Source organism: Xenopus laevis, chromosome 4S (genome assembly GCF_017654675.1).
Source record: "Xenopus laevis strain J_2021 chromosome 4S, Xenopus_laevis_v10.1, whole genome shotgun sequence".
Taxonomy (NCBI): domain Eukaryota; kingdom Metazoa; phylum Chordata; class Amphibia; order Anura; family Pipidae; genus Xenopus; species Xenopus laevis.
The window spans coordinates 90,331,418-90,353,016 of NC_054378.1; the positions used below are offsets into that span (position 1 = coordinate 90,331,418).

Genomic DNA, 21,599 nt, shown 5'->3' on the forward strand with positions numbered 1-21,599 from the left:
TATTATTCTTTATACAGTATACTGTATAACATTAACATACAGTATTTACACAGCAATTTACAGAGATTGTTTATCATACACACAAGCTCCTGCCCTATTGGAGTTTACAATCTAAGGGCCCTATCTAATTCGAACAAGTATCAATTTCATCAGGAGCCACTTAACCCCTCTGTATTCCTGAAAGTATGCGAGTACTCTTGCACTACATATAAATAATGCTCATTTTGTTAAAAATGGCTGATTATTAATATATTTAGCTACACACAAATAGCTAAATTGCATTGATACAACCAATTGGTCTTATCAGTCAAAATGCCATATAGTATGAGCCTAGGTACCAGGCCGCCTAATGAAGCTCAATATATGAGAATAATGAAGGGTTCATCTGGCTTTTTTTCCCCATTCTGATACTACAGCTGAATACAACACACTGTACATGTATGTGGGCAGCTTTATAGTCTAACTGGGTGGATAGCATACACACACAAATTGGAGGGCAAAATATACACAAGGATTGGGCACTGGCCATTAAGCACAGGACTAGTCTAGATAAAATAATGTTATAGCACTCCAAAAGACAGAATTTGAGTTTTTTCTTTAAGCTATTAAGAGAGCACTCCTTACGGAGGAACTCAGGGATAGAATTCCAGAGGTAAGGAGCAGAAAGATAGAAAGGTTTAAGACGAGCGTTAACATTGGGTGTGGATGGTGTAACAGTGGCTCTGAGAGGAGTGGAGAAGACGGTCAGGCGAATACAAGGAGAAAATTGAAGAAATGTAGCGAGGAACAAAGTAGTGAAGAGCTTTGAATGTTAGCAAAAGTATTTTATATGATATTCTTTGCTCAACAGGCAGCCATGATAGGGATTTTACCAGTGGATGAAAAGGTTCCCCACTAAGAAGAGAACATAAGGATCCTAACAGCATTTGTATCCTCCCCTTCACAAGTAGGCAGCAGGATTACTTGCACCAAATACTTACTTTTCCATTATTTCCTTACAAGGCTGTCTGGAGTCACCCTTCATTGTTCTTAGTAACCTAAAAGCAGGCCTTAGGTAGCCTGGGATGGTACCAAATGTGACCAAATTACACATTATTCTCTTGTATGTCCGCAGCCCAATTGATTGCATTTCCAGTTGTATAAATTGTATGCATCCAAAAAAATAACATCTGAAAGGTCAACTAAATGCCAGTGAGCTGCCTCATTAGCTGCAAACTAGCATCACAAACCCTTCAGATTCTGCAGGAATGAGCCTATTAATGTACAGAAAAGGACAATTGTTCAAAAGAGAACAGTTTTTAAAACTTGTTTGCACAGTGTGGGTCAGAGCAAATACTACATTATGGGGCAGATTTATCCAGGGTCGAATGATAATTTCGAATTCACAAATTCAAATTTTAATCCCCCTATTCTAATGTAAATTCGAATGTGAGATTTATCATATATTCGCCACCTTAAACCTGCTGAGTTCATGTTCAAGTTAATGGCAAAGGTCTGTTGAGCCATTTGGAGATGTTAATAGCCTCCTTGACATTCAAGTTTTTTTTCGGGAGAAAAACTTGATTCGTATGAATCAAATATTATTCAAATTTTTGGGGTCGGAACCATTTGATCGAATATTAGACATTCAAATTTTTTCTTGAATAAAAATGTACATGAATTCGAAATTCGACCTTTGATAAACTGTTTTTCAAGGGGCAAATTTACTAAAGGGCGAAGTGGCTAACGCTAGCGAAAATTCGCCAGTGTGACATCATTTTGGCACTTTGCCGATTTACTAACAGGTGCTGGCATAATTTGTTAGCGAAGTACACCTACTATAGCACTACTTTGTACCCTTACGCCAGGCGATGTTGCGCTCTGGCTAAGGGACGTAACTACGCTAATTCTCTAAGTTGCAGATTTTCGTGAACGTTACCTCTTGGGCCAGACTTTACTTGGCCACCTCAGACCAGGTGAATTGCAATAGAGTAGATAGGGATGGTCAAAAAAAAAAAACACGGGCGTCTTTTACTTTTTATAGGGTGATAGGCTGAAAAAGAGCGAATTTTTTTTTAGGGTACCCTCCTTCCCCACTACATTTGATAACATATGGCACCTAAACTATACTGTGGGCACATGTGTTGGGTATTAGAATACATTTATTAAGGTTGCCTGGCCTTGTGTAGTGTAATGTGTTTGCTGCTGCATATACGGCCAACTGCACACGTATGCTAATTTGCCATCGCTAGCGTAACTTCGAACCGCTGATCATAACATCGCTAGCACAACTTCGCATCGATCGGTAATTTGCGCAGCCCTGGCGAATCCACGCCTGCCGAAGTGCGGCGAAGCCAACGCTGGTGCAATTTCGAAGGTAAGTAAATTTGCCCCCAAGTATACACACTGTGCAAATGCTGCTCACGCTTTTTATGCATGCTCTGCTGTAACCCTGCTGAGATTTCCCAGTACAGAAAGTGAGTGTATGCATAGGAGCATTATGTATACACATAGTAATCTTTCTGTCTGCTCAGGTAGCTGCACCTACAATACACCCGCATTCACTCACAAGGTTTACAGCAGAGTGCATAACACTTTCCCTTGTAAATAAATCGGTGCACTTTCAGTGTGCAGAGAATGTCTGCTGTCAATATAGCCAGCTCACTAAGGGAGGTGGCTGGCCATCTGCCCGAAAGAAGGTCACTGGCCAGTCTAACTATAACATTGGTAAAATACATGGGCAACAAATCATATGACAAACTGCAGGGACACAAACTACTTAAGTCTTTCCTTAGCTAGGTAAACCACACAGAATGATATCTAGGAAATAACAAGGCATGCTATTTTTCCGTTGGACAAAAAAAAAAGGATGAAACTGATCATAAAGATCAAACTGCACCCACTGGATTATTGATATTGTTAGATCTGATTATGCCTTTATGTATAGAGAAAAGAGGACAAATGCACACGTCACGCCATCATTTTTAGTTCTAAGACACAGGTCAAGGAAAGTTATTGGCAGGTAGACCTGGGGCTTTCCGGATAACGGATCTTTCCGTAATTTGAATCTTCATACATTATGGGGTTTATTTATCAAAGGTTAAGTACTGTGAATTTTTTTAAACTCTTATTTATTTGATTTTATTAACAATTCGAATGGTATGTTATTTATGAAAAAATGGGAACGTCTAAAATTCAATCAGATAGTCCCAAACCTAAAACTCGAATCGAATTCGAATCGAGTATTACTCCGCAAAAAGACTCAAATTGTTTTGATGTGACATTTTTTTTCTCCCATTGGAGTCTATGGGGCCATATATTTCGAAGCGAAACTTGGCTCGTCACTGCTACCAACAACAAATAGTTCAATTGACTTCTACATGAACTTGTCTGGTTTTAGGTGGAGAATTAGAACTGTTTCTAGGGTCGACGTGTGATAAATTTCACATTTGAAATCAAATTCGAGTTGGTGGTTTTAAATTTGAATTTGTGAGTTTGACCAAAAAAAAATTCTAAAATATGAATTTACCATTTGAACCTTAGTAAATCTGCTCCTAAGTCTACTAGAAAATCATATAAACATTAAATAAACCCAATAGGCTGTTTTTGCTGTTTTTTTTGGATAAGGGGTTTTTCGGTGATTTGGATCTGCACACCATCATTCATAAATTTAAACATAAAACAAACCTGGTAGGATTTTTTTGCCACAGATAAGGGAGATGTGTTCGGTAAGGAACAGGACTCTATTGCATTAAATTTAAAACAGCAAAATGTATTAATTTCACATGACACTTGTGTACACCCTTTCACCTTTATCAATATATATATATATATATATATATATATATATATATATATATATATATATATATATATATATATATACACACACACACACACACACACACACACATCATACTCTGTTTCAGGTTTAATATTAATCTTCCTCAGGCAGAATGTCATACATGTTACAATAATACTGCGTTCTCTCATTAGCCATGAGGTGTCTCTATAGTTCCTTCTTGCAGAACAACTCACTGTATGAATTTGCAGCTTTGCACAAAAAAAATTACAATTCAGGATTCGTTTAGATTTGTTTTAAGCGCTTGAATATCTTTTCACTGATCATACATTCCTAAATTACTAACAATTCACGAAGAACAGTAGCATACAATACATTGATCTTTCTCATTGCTTGGACACTTGCAGAGACACCAAATTTTTATATTTCCTCTTCTGATTTAAAATCAGTCAAATTCCCTGTCTCCCTCGTCTCTATATTTTACAATAACATTTTAATGTATAAGCATGTATAATGTATAATGTAGAGAGCATTTACATTTTACAATAAAACATACTATTTTATGAAGGCAAAAAAACTACAACCTAAAATAATTATTCTGTTCCAAGCATGATCATTTTCATGATATGAATTTAGGAACCAATGCTTGCCTACCTTACAGTTTACCGTGACACATGTGCTGACAATACTGATCACTGCACACCTATTCAAAAGTTTACCCTTCTGTCTCTGCACATAGGCAAAATCTTGATTAAAATGGTCTAGAATACTTTGAGCTCCGTTCCATGTACACACACAAAAGCAACATATACTGGCATTTCCATACACACACACACACACACACACACACACACTGTGTGCATACATTTACATGAAATTCTTTCCCTTCACCAAGTCTGACTGACTGAATCTTTGAAACCTGCTGGCAACTTTCACTGCATTATTAAGCCAGCTCCTGGATGTAATGGGATTAAACCACAGCGCATACATTATTTTAGAATATGTCTAACAAGTAGGTTCATTATCCTCTGTCTTTTCAGGAAGCCTTATAATGTACAAATGCTACATTTTATTTTTTATTTTTACCAACAGCTGGGAAGGGTGAGAACCCAGCCCATTCTTGGTTTTCACAACATGCAGCGGTCTTTTTTTCAATTTCATTGTATTTTCTGCAGCAGAAGGGGCGGGGTGGTGGTCTTCTTTTAAAGATCAATTCATATTTCCATAATCCACGCTTGTGGCTCTCCCCGGGGTGGCGTGTATCCCTCGTGTCCTGAGCTGCGTTCTACAACTGTCAATAAGTCCCAGAAACAATGAGACTCAGACAAAGGGACTTTTGGCAGACAAAAGAGGGTGGTTAGGGGGGGACTTGGCTGGTGCCATATGCTTATGTTGTTTCCAATAGCCCCCTCCTAATAAAAGAAAAACAAAATCTCCATTCTAAATCTCCAACCTGCACTTTTAACCTCTCTCCTTTTATGAACTATCAATTATTTTGTATTTTCTTCTAGTACTGCATTATATTATAGCACACTGCATCATGATGCAAAGAGCCACTACATCCCTGGTATTTATTCTGTAACTTTTATTTTTCTATGAAGTTTGATTGAAAATTGAAAAACAGGATAACATTACATAAGCCAACTTAAAATTAAGTATATACGCAATATTAAAGGATTTTTTTACATTTTACATCAGTAACAATGTAGCCAGGTCCTTGTACAATGCAGAAGATCCATGCAAGTATAAATTAATTTATTTGATTGCTTGTAAAGGGCTTGTTTGGGAGAGTATTCATTTTTATATTCTTAAATATGACAATTTCCAGCATTTAGGCTGATGTTGTATAAACCAATAGTTATTTGCATTATGCATTCCAACTGACCAACGCTTATCACAACTGGTTGTTTCCATTTTGTATTCAGTCTGTATCCCTGAACTTTTAATATACTGAAGATATTGGGGTACATTCTCGGGAGCTGCCACATTGTAGACTTCACTGCTCAGTCAAGCCCCTTTCTTGAAAAGCAATTCTAAAACCTTTATAGGAAGCAAACAGTACTGCAGTCTGACAATGAAATGAACAAAGTATATTTTTTTAATTGATATAAATCTCTTAATTTACTGATTATCAAACCCATCTCTCTCATATATTTATTTTAACGCATTATACCTCAAAATGAGTTCTTCGTGTGATATAACATTCTTATAAATAACATGAATTTGCTAATTGTAAAAGTATTTAGTCCCACCCTTTAAAATTTTGTACAGTTACATTGTGCATCAATAGCAGCGTTAAAACAATTGGAGTAAGCATCTCCCAACTTGTAGATTGTTCAGAAGTGGTTTTGGGCTTTCTTTCAAGCAGATTTTCCTAGAATTCTCAGGTTAGTTGGAATAAAGCTTATGCTTCAGAATTTTTAATCATTGGTCAATATAGATGATAGCAACATAGAAGGAACTATTCAGAGAACTATGTGAAAGCATGCATTAGATGTAAATTGGTTGATGTAAATTGGTAAAAGCATCATGTTATTAAGGTGAGACTGCTTTGAGCAAAGTTACAAATGATCTTCAGGTTGCCAAAGCCAAAGGTCACTTCTCCATCCTTCTCCTCCTTGACCTATCATCTGCATTTGATACAGTTGATCACTCTCTCCTGATGCAGATTCTCTATTCGCTCGGCATCCGTAACCAGGCTGCATCTTGGCTCTCTTCTTACCTTTCTAACCGATCATTCACTGTCTCCTATGATAACAAAACCTAATCTCCAGTTCCACTTAATGTGGGGGTGCCGCAAGGCTCCATACTTGGTCTGCTGCTGTTCTCCCTATACACTCTGTCTTTGGGAGATCTCATCCATTCATTTGGCTTTAATTATCATCTGTATGCTGATGATACCCAAATATATTTATCCACCCCTTCATTAACAGCTGAAACAGAGGCTCAGATCTCTAACTGCCTCCTGGCTATCTCAAATTGGATGAACCAGCGCCACCTCAAACTCAACCTAACAAAAACTGAACTTATCATCTTTCCACCTAAGCCTGGTCCTACTCCCCTATTTACTCTCTCTATTGATGGCATGCTCATTAATCCTCAGCTCTCTGTCTGGGGGTAATCTTTGACTCCCCTCTCTCCTTCTCTGTTCATATTAACACCACTGTTAAAACCTGTCACTTTTTCTTACTCAATATTGCCAAAATCCGTCCCTTCCTTTCACCTGATACATCCAAGACGCTCATGCATGCTCTCATCCTATCCAGACTAGATTACTGTAGCCTTCTACTAACTGGCCTCCCTAACTCCCATCTCTCCCCTCTACAGTCTGTATTAAACACTGCTGCAAGAATTATCCTCCTCTCATCCAAAAGGGTACAGGCCCCTCCGCTGCTGAAGTCTTTATTATGGCTTCCTATAAAACAAAAAATAACTTATAAACTCCTCCTCATAACCTTCAAAGCCCTTCATTCCTCTGCACCTAACTACATCTCATCTCTTGTCTCTCTATATGTTCCTGTCCGAAACCTCCGCTCCTCTCTGAGCAACCGCTTGGTTGTACCCCCCACTACTACTGCTGTTTCCCGTATCTAACCCTTCTCTCTTGCGACTCCTTATATTTGGAATGCCATTCCTGAATCTCTCAGGAGAGAATCCTCCTTCAATGTTTTTAAAACAAAACTCAAAGACTACCCCTGGGAGCACCTGGATAACACCTGAACTGGCACTTGTATAACAGTGTAACAAACTGTAACCCACAGCACCTTATTAAACCTCTGAATTGTGTATGTATGTTACCCTCCCATTTAGACTGTAAGCCCTACGGGGTAGGGTCCTCTAGCCTTTTGTTTCCTTTACACTGGGCACTTAATCTGCATTTTAATTATATTTTATATTTATGTGAATTGTATTCTAATAATGCACTTATTGTTACTTTTTATTCCAATGACCCCTTGTTTGTTACTACTAATTTATTGTTTTGTTGTACAGTGCTTTGCCCTCAAGGAGCACTTTACAAATAAAAATATACATACATACATGTTATGGGCCTGCTCTTCATCAGCATAGACTAAAGATTGTAAAGAATACTTATGCAAACAGCATTTTTCTGCACACACACACACACACAGCACCTCTCACCAAAAAGCCATGCCCATGTGCATGGAAAAGGTTTAGATATAATGAAATCAAAAAACCAGCACCAAGGGTCTTGAAGTGAAAAAACTTGTATTATTATTATGTAATAATACAAGTTTTTTCACTTCAAGACCCTTGGTGCTGATTTCATATATATATATATATATATATATATATATTATATATATATATATATATATATATATATATATATCTCTATCTATTTATTTATTTTACGTTTGAGGGCATGCAAAATGAAAATAAAAACACAGTAAGATTTTGGTGTTGGGTTTGCTATTGAATAAAAGAGAAAGAATTTGTTAAGGGTCAAAATACTTTTGCAAAACATTGTATATATTACATGCACTCAAATATATATTATTATATACACGCAAGGGCCAATTCCTGCAGTACCCCAGAGATGCATTCAGAGGCTGAAGGCTGAACATATCATTACATCCACTGCTCCACGCTGGGGTTTAATGCTAACAAAATCAAATCTCTCTGTGATGTTACCGACCTGGTCAGAGAAATCCTCTGGGAACTTCCACAGCAAGACTGGGTCTGTAAATAATTGACAGGAAGCATTAATCAGAACAGTGAGGACAGAATGCAGCCACCAGGGGCATTAATATTAACTATTTCTGTGGCAGACATATATTAGCCACAACTATTTGCAGATACGTTGTAAAAAAATTGCATGCATTACTAGAACATTTATATGTATGTAGATACACGCATACCTAGACAAGTATATGTAAGTTAGTAGCATATAAAGACATAATAACAACTGATTAGCTTTATAGCTTTCAAGGCACAGTTACATTATAGTAATCAATGTAAAGGGATAACCAGAGAGAGAGAGAGAAGATTGAATTGGTTATTGGAAACTTAAGAAATAAAAATGTAAAAATGCACTGAATACCCAGTGCAATAAAACTCCAAAGTGTTTTATAGTGCTAAATATCTAATTGATTTCTACAAACAAGTTATGTTGAAAGTAATATGGTATAGACAAAACACTAATGCCTGACTTGTCCTACCACATCACAGAGCTCTATTAAAGGGACAAATATTAGGGAAATTTCAGACCTTTAAATGGGAGGTGGTAGTGGATGATAAAGTGACTTCTCAGAAGCTGAATGAGTGAGTAGTGTATCCAGTGTCTCTATGAGCTTGTCCCGCTGATACAAAAACCTCAAACAATACACATGGGAGCCATTGCTAATCTGTTTTTATAGAAGCTCTGTTCTCGAACATGACACTTCAAGTGGTTACAATGTGACAAAAGATTCTGAACAGGCATGTCACTTGTCACACTGATAACCATGTCTGGGTTACAATACAGTACAGAATGCAATATTTTACACCATGGTATGCAGCATTTCATTTAACACAAAGTTTTGTACTTACAGCTCCCTCTTTTACAATTCACACTGATCTTCCCTTTTCCTAACTTCATGCAAATAACAAATGGCTGTTTGCCAGAATTATTACATTTTAATATAACATTTCATTTATATACTATTTTATATTTAAATGTTACTTTTATGGGAAGCCATGTGTCAATATCCCACCCTATCTCTGTCTACCTCTTTCCATACTTATCTCCCCTCTTTAACTTTCATCTCCTTGTCTGTCTTACCATCTCTCACCCCCCACCGCACTCCAGTATTTTAAATCAGTCCCTGATTTACAGTGCCATACCTCCCAACATTTTGGAAGCAAAAAGAGGGACAAAAAATTTTACTTTTGGTGGTCCCCCTCACTTGTTGTGCCTTGGTTTGTGCAATCTGTCTCCCTTAAAAGCCATAGATGCTAGCGGCATGGGAGGATCTAGCCGTGAAAAAACCAACGTCCCATTAGACACTTTTCTATGTACACACACACTTATTGTATCTTTCATTTATTTCTCTTCTACACCCTTTCATTCTATGCTTACTTTCATACATACTCCCAAATACACATACACTTTCCCTTACCACTACCATACACACCTTCACATTTCACTTACACATGGATACACACTATTGTGCAACTGCACATATCACTCTACTTTGTTTTTAATTACAACACCTGACTTCTACTTTTCTAAAATGGGCGTTGGTTAAGGCAGTCTCTCCCTCTTAAAAGCCGCTTAGCAGTTGGCGGGGGAAGATTTAGCACAGAGTTTGAAACCAAAGCACTGGAGATGTTTACATAAAGAATTGTTACTACACAGAGAGGTAATGTTCCTTTTTTACTATGACTAAAGATAAATAAGTTAGGGACCACCATGTGGGGTTTTACCTTGACGTGGTATGGTGGCTTATCAATATTATGATCATAACTTTGTAACAAAAAAACCCTGTTTCAAAATTACATGCACTTGCATATTTACTTGAATCATTTAGACAGGGCTTTAAACTTTTTGTACGCGTTTCGCACCCACAGGCACTTATTCATAGGCATGCCTATGAATAAGTGCCTATGGGTGCGAAACGCGTAAGGCGGAGCATCAATTGGTCTGTATGCCTACTTTTTAATATTTATGATAAATAAAGAGTAATTTTTTAACTTTAAGTATTGACTGGAAATATATTTTTGAACTTTTGATCTGAGTGCCCTTTGGAGTTGGGGGCTATATTCCAGCACCTTGGCCCTTTTTTGACAGGCCTGTATAGACTGCAGCAGTTGAGTAGAAAAATTTTTGGAGGTCATGTAGAACTCAATGGCAGATGTTCCTTTTACAATTGAAAGATATGATCTGCACTGCATTTCGTCCAATAATCCAAAAAAAGTGTGATTTTCGTGCGATATTCCAAAAAAATCGTACACTTTGGATTTTCCCGCATTTTTAACTAATCTTTGGCCACACCACATTTTTTTCAAGTTAATTTAGTGATAAATAAGATAAAAATGTGAATGAGAGTTTGATGAAGCGGTTTTACTTTAACTGACTTTTGTATTCTTAAATAGATTGTTTAATTTCAAGTGATTATTTTTTTGTTTATAATTGTGTTATTTATTATTTTTTTTTAATGAAAAGCTTGACAAGCACAATACTGTATGTATTCCCAATTGACACTCAATCCAGCTGTCTGGTATGCAGGCTAAGCAACCATATCACACAAATATCAGCATATCTCGCTAGCTTTTATTTTATATTAAAATCCTTTAACAACTCTAAAGAGATAAGATGAATAAAGGCTGACTGACTGTATTGTACTATCCCTCATAGAATAGTAATAAAGAAGCTCTGTATAAGGAGAGCATCAGTCCACCTCTGTGGTATAAAATCATCCCCTGCTTTTTTCTTCCCTTTGCTGCCCAAAGTTAACAAGAAATGGTTTGCAATGGTCTCTCAGAGGACAATTCATGTGCAATACTGAGGGTGACAAGTTAGATGCTGCACATAAAGAGCTAATATAAATTACCAAATAATATGCTAAATGATCATTTAGATTGCTATAAAGAAATATGGCCCTTTCCTGTTACAAGTTCTATTTATTAGTAACCTACCTTCCTACTCCAAAGCACTCATTCTGGGCTCCAGACACAAGTTATCCAAATGTGCCATTAGTGTTTACCGTATATTATAAATGCATTTGATTTTCCCATATTATATGCAAGAATAATTTTACTTTATACAATTTAAAGCTACTCCATTAGCTTCATATGAAAATGTGAAGAAAGAGAAAAAGAGAGTCCAAACACCAAAAAGAAACACTACTTTTCAGAGGAAAAAACGTATTAATAAGATAAATTAGTCGACTCATCGGTACTTCCCAATCAATAACAGTTTAAATGTACAGTAACAACAAAAAATGAAAGTGTTTTATAGTAATTAAAATATAATGCCCTGCACTGGTAAAATTGCTGTGTTTGCTTCAGAAACTATACTTTTGTTTATATTGTAATTGTAATTGTGGCTAAAAAAACTTCCTAGAATGCACATATTTGCTGCCTGTACAAAGTTGCATATACCCGCAATAAAATTACTTTAACAGTACACTTTACAGGACAGGGACATCCTTCTCCCGTGTCTCTTACAAGTGGCGACAATAGATGGCAGTGATTTTGCAGTGGCTCAATAAAAAGTTAAAAGGGAAATAAAGTCTAAAACAGAATAAGGCTAGAAATGCTGTTTTTTTGTATATTTTGTATACTAAACATAAACATGAACTTACTGCACCACAAGCCTAATCAAACAAATGATTTATGGTTTCAAAGTTGGCCACATGGGGTCACCATCTTGTAACTTTGTTAAACATCTATGCAAGACCAAGACACGCACATGCTCAGTGTGGTCTGGGTTGCTTAGGGATCGTCATAAATTATCAAAACAGCACAAGTCAAATATCTGCCAGAAGCCGATACAGCAAGACTGATTAATAACCAGAATAGGCAGAGTGCACTGGGTCCTGTCTTGTCATGTAATCTAATGTGGATTTTATAGTTTTTGTATTGTTTAATACAAACTTTCTCCAACTCTGCAGAACCAGTGACTGTAGCAAAATAATCCTCCAAATAGAATCCCAGTTTATCTTTTTAAACCTGGCTCCATGATCTTTGTCCTTGCAGCTGGAGTTGAAAACTGTAAAGGCAAAAATAAAATCCAATACAAATCTCTACACAGTCGCCGACTGCTCTACAGGGAAACAAACAAAGCTGCTTGAGCGGGGGCTCCCCCTGCTGTTCATAAGTATGATTGTTTCCCTGCTCAGCAGTTAGTGACTGACAATGCTTATCCACAGCAGTAAATGAACGGAGAATTACACTGCACACAGTCAGGTTTCTTATAAAAATGGTACACATTTTTTTCATTAAAGTATATTGGCGATAGGTTTCTTTTTCGTTAAAGAAAGTAAAAATGGGATTTTATTTTTTTGCCTTTACATGCCCTTTAATTACAATAGTCTGAAAATGCTTCTAGTGAGTTGGAGGAAGTCTGCCCCGATCCAATGTCACATGTGCAAAATTAACAAATCAGATTTTTGAGGTATATTTTCATGCAAAACTCAAATGCGCAGTATTTACCATATTAAAGAAACTTGAAACTTGAGTTAAATATGAAAACAAAACACAGAGAAATCACATCACAAAATAGCTTGCGTTTTGCAAATACAACTCATTGACTTCTGCATGAATTTGCCTGCTTTTAGATGCCAAGTTTTCTGCTAAAAGTTGAATTTGAATATTGATAACTTTGTCCTAACATGGCCTCCCAAACTCACGGCCCAATGACTATTAGCTCACACCTCTGGTGGGTGAAACAATTTTACCATGACAGTAGTCATTTAACAATAAAAAAAATCAAAACACTAAACCACAATAAATAAATATTAAAAAGAATAATGCCGTCAACATTATACAGATAGATGATTTAAAGGTGAATTACTGTTATTGAATACTGTAATCAATAGTGACCCCCAGTACTGGGAAATCAAGATTGTTATTGATAAGGGCAACAAGCATAAAATTCCTGAGCTATCTATTGCTTTATCCAACTTTTATTTTAGGATACTACAGATAAAGGAATTTTGGAGAGCTCCAGGATCTAATGCCCAATTGTTATTTCAGATGAGTAATAAAGACTGCAAGTTGCGTGTAACTTCACTCTGAGTTGATTTACTTCCTTTTTATCTTTGAGAAAACATTTCCGTTTTACATGGCATATTTAACTTGTACAAATGATACAAAAAAATACAGTGTTTATACTATTTTGGTTTTTGATAAATATCTTAATTTGCAAAGCATGATGTGGCTTTGCTTTTGTCAGTGCACTTTAAGGTCCTTGATTCTCCTGTTTTTAATAAAATATAACTTACTGATCCTCCATAACCCAGTTAGGGAATGCTAGGACTTGAAGATGCATTCCCTACCTATATAGCGTTCTTTTAAATAAGTCCTCTAGCCATAAATTGGAATCCCAATATCTGAGATGCAATAATTAACTTAAATAACCTTCTGTTTGAAATGTTTTCCTTGAATCCACAGTTTCCCTAATTTACCATAATATATATTTGCCCTGGGCATTGTAATGCTCAGTGGGTTGTGGCACCACCATTTTTAATTAATATAGTGGATATTATGGCAGAACCAATTAAACATATAAATGAATGAGAACAAATTTACACTTGGGGGCAGATTTACTAAACTAGAGTGAATAGTTTGAATGCAAAAATATTCAAATTTCGAAGTATTTTTTTGGGTACTTCGACCATTGAATTGGTCAAATTCGATTGAATCGAATGATTCTAACGATTCGAAGTAAAAATCGTTCGACATTTTGACCATTCGATAATCTAAGTACTGTCTCTTTAAAAAATCCTTCAACTCAATACTTTGCCAAATAAAAGCTACCGAGTTGCATGTTAGCCTATAGGGACAGTGTAGAATAAAAATCATTTGATCGATCACTTGAAATCGTTCGATTCGAATTCGAAGGATTTTACTTCAAGGGTCAAATTAGACGGTTTTTTAACCCTCGAAATTCGACCCTTGATTAATCTGCCCCTTGGTGTTGAACAAGGAATAATGTTCTGGGCTGTTTATCATGGTTTGGGCTAGTTTTAAAGGAACAGTTCAGTATAAAAAATAAAAACTGGGTAAATTGATAGGCTGTGCAAAATAAAAAAATGTTTCTTATATAGTTAGTTAAAAATGTAATGTATAAATAGAACCCAACTTCCTACTTTTCAGCTCTCTAAATCTAGAGTATGTCTGTGATTTTAAGGGGGGGATGCGGGATATAACTGTTCAGTGAGTATGAAATTGGTCCTTAAAGCGGAACTATCACAGAAATAAAAATTGTATATACTCGAGTATAAGCCGAGTTTTTCAGCATCCAAAATGTGCTGAAAAAGTCTACATCGGCTTATACTCAAGTCAGTGGGCAGTAGCTGAGATTGCAGTCACTTTTAATCATTCCTATACCAACAGTTCGCTTGGGGAGAGACTGCAATATCACACAGCGCCCTCTGTTGGTTATATGAAAGAATAACAGTGACTGCAATATCACACAGCGCCATCTGTTGGTTATATGAAAGACTAACAGTGACTGCAATATCACACAGCACCCGCTGTTGGTTATATGAAAGAATAACAGTGACTGCAATATCACACAGCGCCCACTGTTGGTTATACGAAAGATTAACAGTGATGGCAATATCACACAGCACCCTCTGCACATGGTCGTGGGACAGTTGGACAGTGGGACAATGCACACAGTAATCCGTTTTGCAATTCTCTGTCACCATCAACTTTCCAAAGAAGTCCGGTTGATCGCTGGGGGGTCGCTTTGGCGGAATGTGCACTGCTGGGAGACAGGGCTGTAGTTGTGTCTAGGCTTATACTCGAGTCAACAAGTTTTCCCAGTTTTTGTAGGTAAAATTAGGTACCTCGGCTTATACTCGGTCGGCTTATACTCGAGTATATACGGTAATCTTCAGAATACTGAAATAAGAAACTTTCTAAATACAATCAATTATTCAGACATTGACTGGGGTAATGGGGTTACCAAGACAGAAAAATCTAGTAGGTTTGTAAATATGCTGAATGACAAATTTTTATTCCAGCTTGTTCAAGAACCTACTTGAAATAACTCTCTTTTATAACATGATCCTTTGAGATTCTGTTGCAGAAGCAATTCTATAAGGGAATAGCGAAAACACAAAATTTTAGATGTGCAAACTTTGATAGTATAGGGGCATCTCTGCAACATATTAAGTTGGAAATGCTTTTCACAGGGTTAAACACAGAACAAAAAGGGGAAGTCTTTAAAATGCTGCTTAATAAATATACATTAAAGTATATTCCCCTTGCAAGCAAAACCTTTTTGGTTTTATAGAAGTGTTGGTGTTGAGGTGGGTAAGAAAAGAAGTGCTTTTAAGGCTTTCAAATTAGCTGGGGCAGCCAAATCATTTATAATGTACAAGGAGGCTAATAAATCATGCAAAAAAGATAACATCGATATGGAAAAGGATATTGCAGCAAGCAGTAAAAAGAATGCAAAATTATCTGCTAATGTGGTGCCGCTATTCAAAAAGATATCCCGTTCTCAGCCTCAAAACTATAGGCCAGTTAGTCTGACGTCAGTGGTAGGAAAGCTTTTCGAAGGGTTAATAAAGGATAAGATACTGGACTTCGTAGCAAATCATAATACTATGAGTTTGTGCCAGCATGGTCTTATGCATAATAGATCTTGCCAGAATAACTTTTAATTTCTTTTTATAAGAAGGTGAGCAGCGACCTTGATTCTGGGATGGCAGTGGATGTGATTTACTTAGACTTTGCTAAAGCATTCAATACAGTGCCCCACTGGAACATAGTATTTGTACCTAGATAGAGAACTGGCTAAAATATAGATTACAAAGAGTGGTGGTAAATTGAACATTTTCTAATTGGACCAGTATTGTTAGTGGAGTACGGCAGGGCTCTGTACTAGGTCCTTTGCTTTTCAACTTGTTTATTAATGACCTGGAGGTGGGCATTGAAAGTACTGTTTCTATTTTTGCACATTATACTAAATTGTGCAGAACTATAGGTTCCATGGAGGATTCTGCCACATTGCAGAGTGATTCGACTATGTTGGAAAACTGGGCAGCAAACTGGAAAATGAGGTTCATTGTTGATAAATGCAAGGTTTTGCACTTTGGCAAAAATAATATAAATGCAAGTTATACACTAAATGGCAGTGTGTTGGGAGTTTCCTTAACTGAGAAGGATCTAGACGTAATTATGCCTCTTTATAGGTCCCTGGTAAGGGCTCACCTGGAGTATGCAGAGCAGTTTTTGACTCCAGTCCTTAAGAGGGATATAAATTAGCTGGTAAGAGTGCAGAGACATGCAACTAAACTTGTTAAAGGGATGGAAGACTTAATTTATGAGGATAGACCGTCAAGGTCGGGTTGTCTTCTCTGGAAAAAAAGGTGCTTGCGAGGGGACATGATTACACTTTACAAGTACATTAGAAGATATTCTAAATAGCAGGGGACCTTTTTACCCATAAAAGGATCACCACACCAGAGACCACCCCTTCAGACTAGAAGAAAATAACTTTCATTTGAAGCAACGTATGTGGTTCTTCACAGTGAGGACAGTGAGGTTGTGGAATGCACTACCAGGTGATGTTGTGATGCTGATTCTGTTAATGCTATTAAGAGCGGCTTGGATGATTTCTTGGACAGACATAATATCAAAGGCTATTACGACACTAAACTCTATGGTTAGTATAAATTCCAATACAAAACTCCAGCAGCACTCCGGTATAGTGAAAGAATTTTATTTGTGCAAATGAAGCAACGTTTCAGGCATAACCAGCCCTTTATCAAGCTTGATAAAGGGCTGGTTATGCCCGAAACGTTGCTTCATTTGCACAAATAAAATTCTTTCACTATACCGGAGTGCTGCTGGAGTTTTGTATTGGAATTTGTACTGGACCTGGGCAGACAGAGTCACAGCTGGCACCCGACGCTACAAAAAGCGGTGAGATTGATTGTGTAGCACTACACCCTATGTTTGTCTATGGTTAGTATAGATATGGGTATATATAATTTATGTGAAGCTATGGAGAGGTGTGTGTATGGATGCTGGGTTTTCATTGGAGGAATCTGATGGACTTTGTCTTTTTTCAACCCAATTTAATTATGTATGTAACTATATAATTAAACAATCTGTACTGTTTCTGAAATAATCAAGTTCATTTTCACTATTCCTCTCTCAGCATCTGTTTTTCTTCATTCTCTCTTCATGCAGCAGTTGGGTGTCAGAGATTCATTGACAGTTAGATCCAAATATCTAATAGGGGGGCTCCTTTTTACTAGAATAAGTATTAGAGCTCACTCTATTAAAATAATCAGAAATCCTGTCTCTCTACATGCAGAATTTGTGCAAAAGGCAGTTCTTTTGTTAGATTTTGTTTGTACTGAAATCAGTTATTTGAATGAGCAGGTTCAAAAGCAAACAGTTATGACCCATGTGGCCCTGATTGCTACTGCCTGGTAACCAATCAGTGGAAACCAAAAGAGCTGAAGAAGTAATGTTCTGTTATGTGACACATCCACTCTAACATAACAGAATATTTTAGTATATATACACACACACACTGTATCATTCAACTATCAAGTATTATTTCCCAGTTAGTTAAAAGCCTAGTTAAAAGAAATTAATATAATTGTTGGAACAGTTTGTACAACAATTTAAGTTATAGTTTGCTTGAAAATGTATAGTATAAGTTTTCCAGAAATAAATTGTTATAAGTACCGTATAATAGGTAGGAAACAAATGATGCAAGTACAGTACTTTTTTAGGACTTCATTACAAGTGGTCTACATAGAGAAATGTTAAGAAACACATTAATTCAATTAAATAAATCAAATTGCCTTGATGACAGTGTTAAAAAATAATCACGCTTTTTATGCCAATAGTCACCCTCAATAAAAGGGGGGAGGGCAAACAAAGTAACAGTATGAACAGGTTCATACAGAATATAAAGAGATCACTAAGTTTGTTTCAAAAATATAACCATCTGCTACTTGGGGCAGATTTATCAAGGGTCAAAGTGAATTCGAAGGAATTTTCTAAGTAAAGAAAAATTCGAGATTTATCACACCCGGACCCTGAGAACAACTCGAATTCGACTATTTGCCACCTTAAAGGAGAAGGAAAGCTACGGAGGCATTTTATTGCCAATAGATTAGCTGCAATAGTGCAAGCTAGAATGCAATAATTATTCTGTAGAATGTTTTACCATACCTGAGTAAAAAGCTCTAGAAACTCTCTGTTTGTTTAGGATAGGAGCTGCAGTATTAACATGGTGTGACATCACTTCCTGCCCGAGTCTCTCCCTGCTCTGGGCTCAGATTACAGCAGAAAATGGGAGGGGGGGGGGAAGAGGAGCAAACTGAGCATGCTCTTGCCCAGGGCAATGAGGTTTAAGCTGAAGGCATGAAGTCTGATACAGAAGCCCATGTGTACACAATAGAAGGAAAGAAATGCAGTATTTCTTTTGACAGGGGACTCAGAGCAACATTACTTTGGGGGTTTACTGGTATATTTAGATGGACCTTTCTGATAAGGCTTTCTTAGTTTAAACCTTTCCTTCTCCTTTAAACCTGCTGAGTTAATGTAAAAAGTCAATGGCAGAGGAGCAGTGACCCACTTTAAGATGTTAATAGCCTTCCTGGCATTCAAGTTTTTTTCTGAGAAAAAACTTGATTACAGTTTAGTTGAATTAGATTTGAATTTGATTCGAGTTTTCGGGTTGGTAATATTCGTTCGGGTTTTAGACGTTCCCATTCGAGTTGTGAGTATATTCGAATTTATTAGAGTGAAAAAATTCACATTAAATTTAACATTCGACCTTTGATAAATCTGACCCTAAGTGTGTCAATGCTTTTAAAGTGATGACAGATTTCCCAAACTTCCATACTAAAGTATAACTAATACTGCATTGTGCATAGCACTATTATCATCACACATTTATAAACTCCCAATATACAGTATTATGCAGTGCTGTACTTGTAAAAATGACCAATTTTAAACATTTAGGTATAAAAGTCCATGTGATTTACAACCCAATGGTATGCTTTTTAAATAAATGTAAATCCAAATAGATATTAGTCAAAAACAGGGGGAAATAACTAGTGCAACACGTACAGTATAGTAGGTCTGACTTCCAGGCTTCCCTAAAATAGCTTAAGGGTGAGAATTGAACATTGTCACCTACACAGTAAGTCATTTTACATTTCTCACACGACTTAGAATAGGTGACAAGAGGAGGTCAAACTTAACACATTCTTGTATGTGGCCCCAGGAGCTATGAACACATTAGACCAATGATTCCCAACCAGTAACTCATGAGCAACATGTTGCTCACCAATCTATTGGATGTTGCTCCCAGTGGCCTCAAAGCAGGTGCTTATTTTTGAATTTCTGGCTTGGAGTTTTAAGTTTACTGGCAAACAGATCCTTCCCTGGGCAGACAGTTCACTTAGGGGCTACCAAATTCACAATCACAGCATTTATGTTGTACTACCCATGATAATTTTCAAGGCTTGCGTTGCTCCCCTACTCTTTTTACATCTGAATGTTGCTCATGGGTAAAAACGATTAGGGACCACAGATTTAGACCATATTTCATGTATTTATTTTTATGTTATGGAACACCACAGTATCTGTACTGTAGATTTAAGTAAACAACCATTAGGATCCCGATTTCTCCCCCACCAACTCATATAGCTAAGCAGGACTGAAGCTGCAAAATGCCACACAATCTGATTTTTCTGTGCTAGGCCTATGCCATTGTGCCAAACATGTTGAGTCTTTGTTGTACAAGACAAAAGAGTTTCCTTTGTGCTCATTGTATGTGCATGGCAGAGGGGCCAGATCACACAATATCCATTCTACAGGGGCTTCATGGGCCCCCTTTGGGGTGGGGTCAAGAGAATCCTCTCAGTCACTGGAGTGGAAATGTGAAGAGGATCCTGTGGTGCAGCAGATCATCTCGGCACTTGGGCATATGGAGAAACAGGGCATTGTTCAGTTGTCCAGTAAAAGACTTTACACAGTCAGAGATATGAGAAAGAGTCACTCAGGTTTCCAAGACGTGAAGCAGCTGACTGCCCCTCAGGCACCCAAACAAGCTACAAGGTGTAAATGTTTTCAGCATTATTCGGAAAGAAAAAAGTATTTCTAGACAATTTTTTGCTAAAGATAAAAATGTTCAGACCTTACAATAGCAATTTTTATATATTTATAAATAAAAAATCCTGTATTTCTGTATGTAAAAACAAGAGAAAATAGAGGAAAGGAGTTTTGAGGTGTCTTAATTTGTAGTCACCCCCTCCTCCCTCCCTTATGCAAACCAGTTCGGGCAGAGCTATAAAGTCCAATATGAGTAAATAGCTAGCGTAGCATTTAAAACTTCACCTTTAATTGTATCCATTAAAACTAATAATCAAAACATTGGGCCATGCCCACACAGCAAACCAAAGAAAAGAAAATTACTACAGACTCACTGCTCCAAAAGCCGAAAGCTGATGGCAACTGCCACACAGAACATAATGATGTACATGTATGGAATTAACATCTAGATGAAAATAAAAATGCCCTGCTAATTGAAAAAATAAGTTAATTCATTAAAAATATATATATACGTATATATATTCTACACAACTGAACACTGAAGTGTCAATACTGTTTTTAGATGTAAAATATGATGTCATTAAAAAAAACAAGTCAATTTATATAACAAGAATCTGATTGGGGGTTGGGTTGGCTTTTTGTTGATATGAATAGCTTGAACACTTTTACTGGAGATAAACGAGGAATAAAACAGATATTTTCTTATTCACATATTCCATGTTCCCTGGAAGTCACTGAGTAAGGAATTATCCTACTCTGAAAGAACTCTGAAAGAACCCTGTGAATGAGGATTAGCACGGATATCCTACTGTAAGAATTACTGTGCTGAGGGGCTGAAAAAATTTGAGGTCACTTCCAGAATAATGTCTTCAAAATAGTAAGGAAATTAATTGTCTTAATTATGTCTTTTTTTTTATTCTATAGCGTTTAATAAAGTTATAATCATATATCAACAAATGGATAAAATCATGAAGGTAAATAAAAAAAAGCAAATGAAAAGTACAGAAATATAATCAAGATAAAATAAAATTAAGCCAGTGCGTAGTTTGACCAC

The 21,599-nt window shown here is 36.7% G+C and overlaps 1 protein-coding gene across 3 annotated transcripts in view; it reads right to left on the minus strand.

Moving 5' to 3' along the window:
- The window catches only part of LOC108715697 (DENN domain-containing protein 1B), a 106,811-nt gene that overhangs the window by 67,945 nt on the left and 17,267 nt on the right, over positions 1-21,599 (minus strand). For all 3 annotated transcript variants that reach the window (XM_018261090.2, XM_018261089.2, XM_018261091.2), the window contains exon 3: positions 8,439-8,482. In XM_018261090.2, the coding sequence (XP_018116579.1) occupies positions 8,439-8,482 (44 nt within the window). The remainder of the gene's footprint in view (positions 1-8,438; positions 8,483-21,599) is intronic.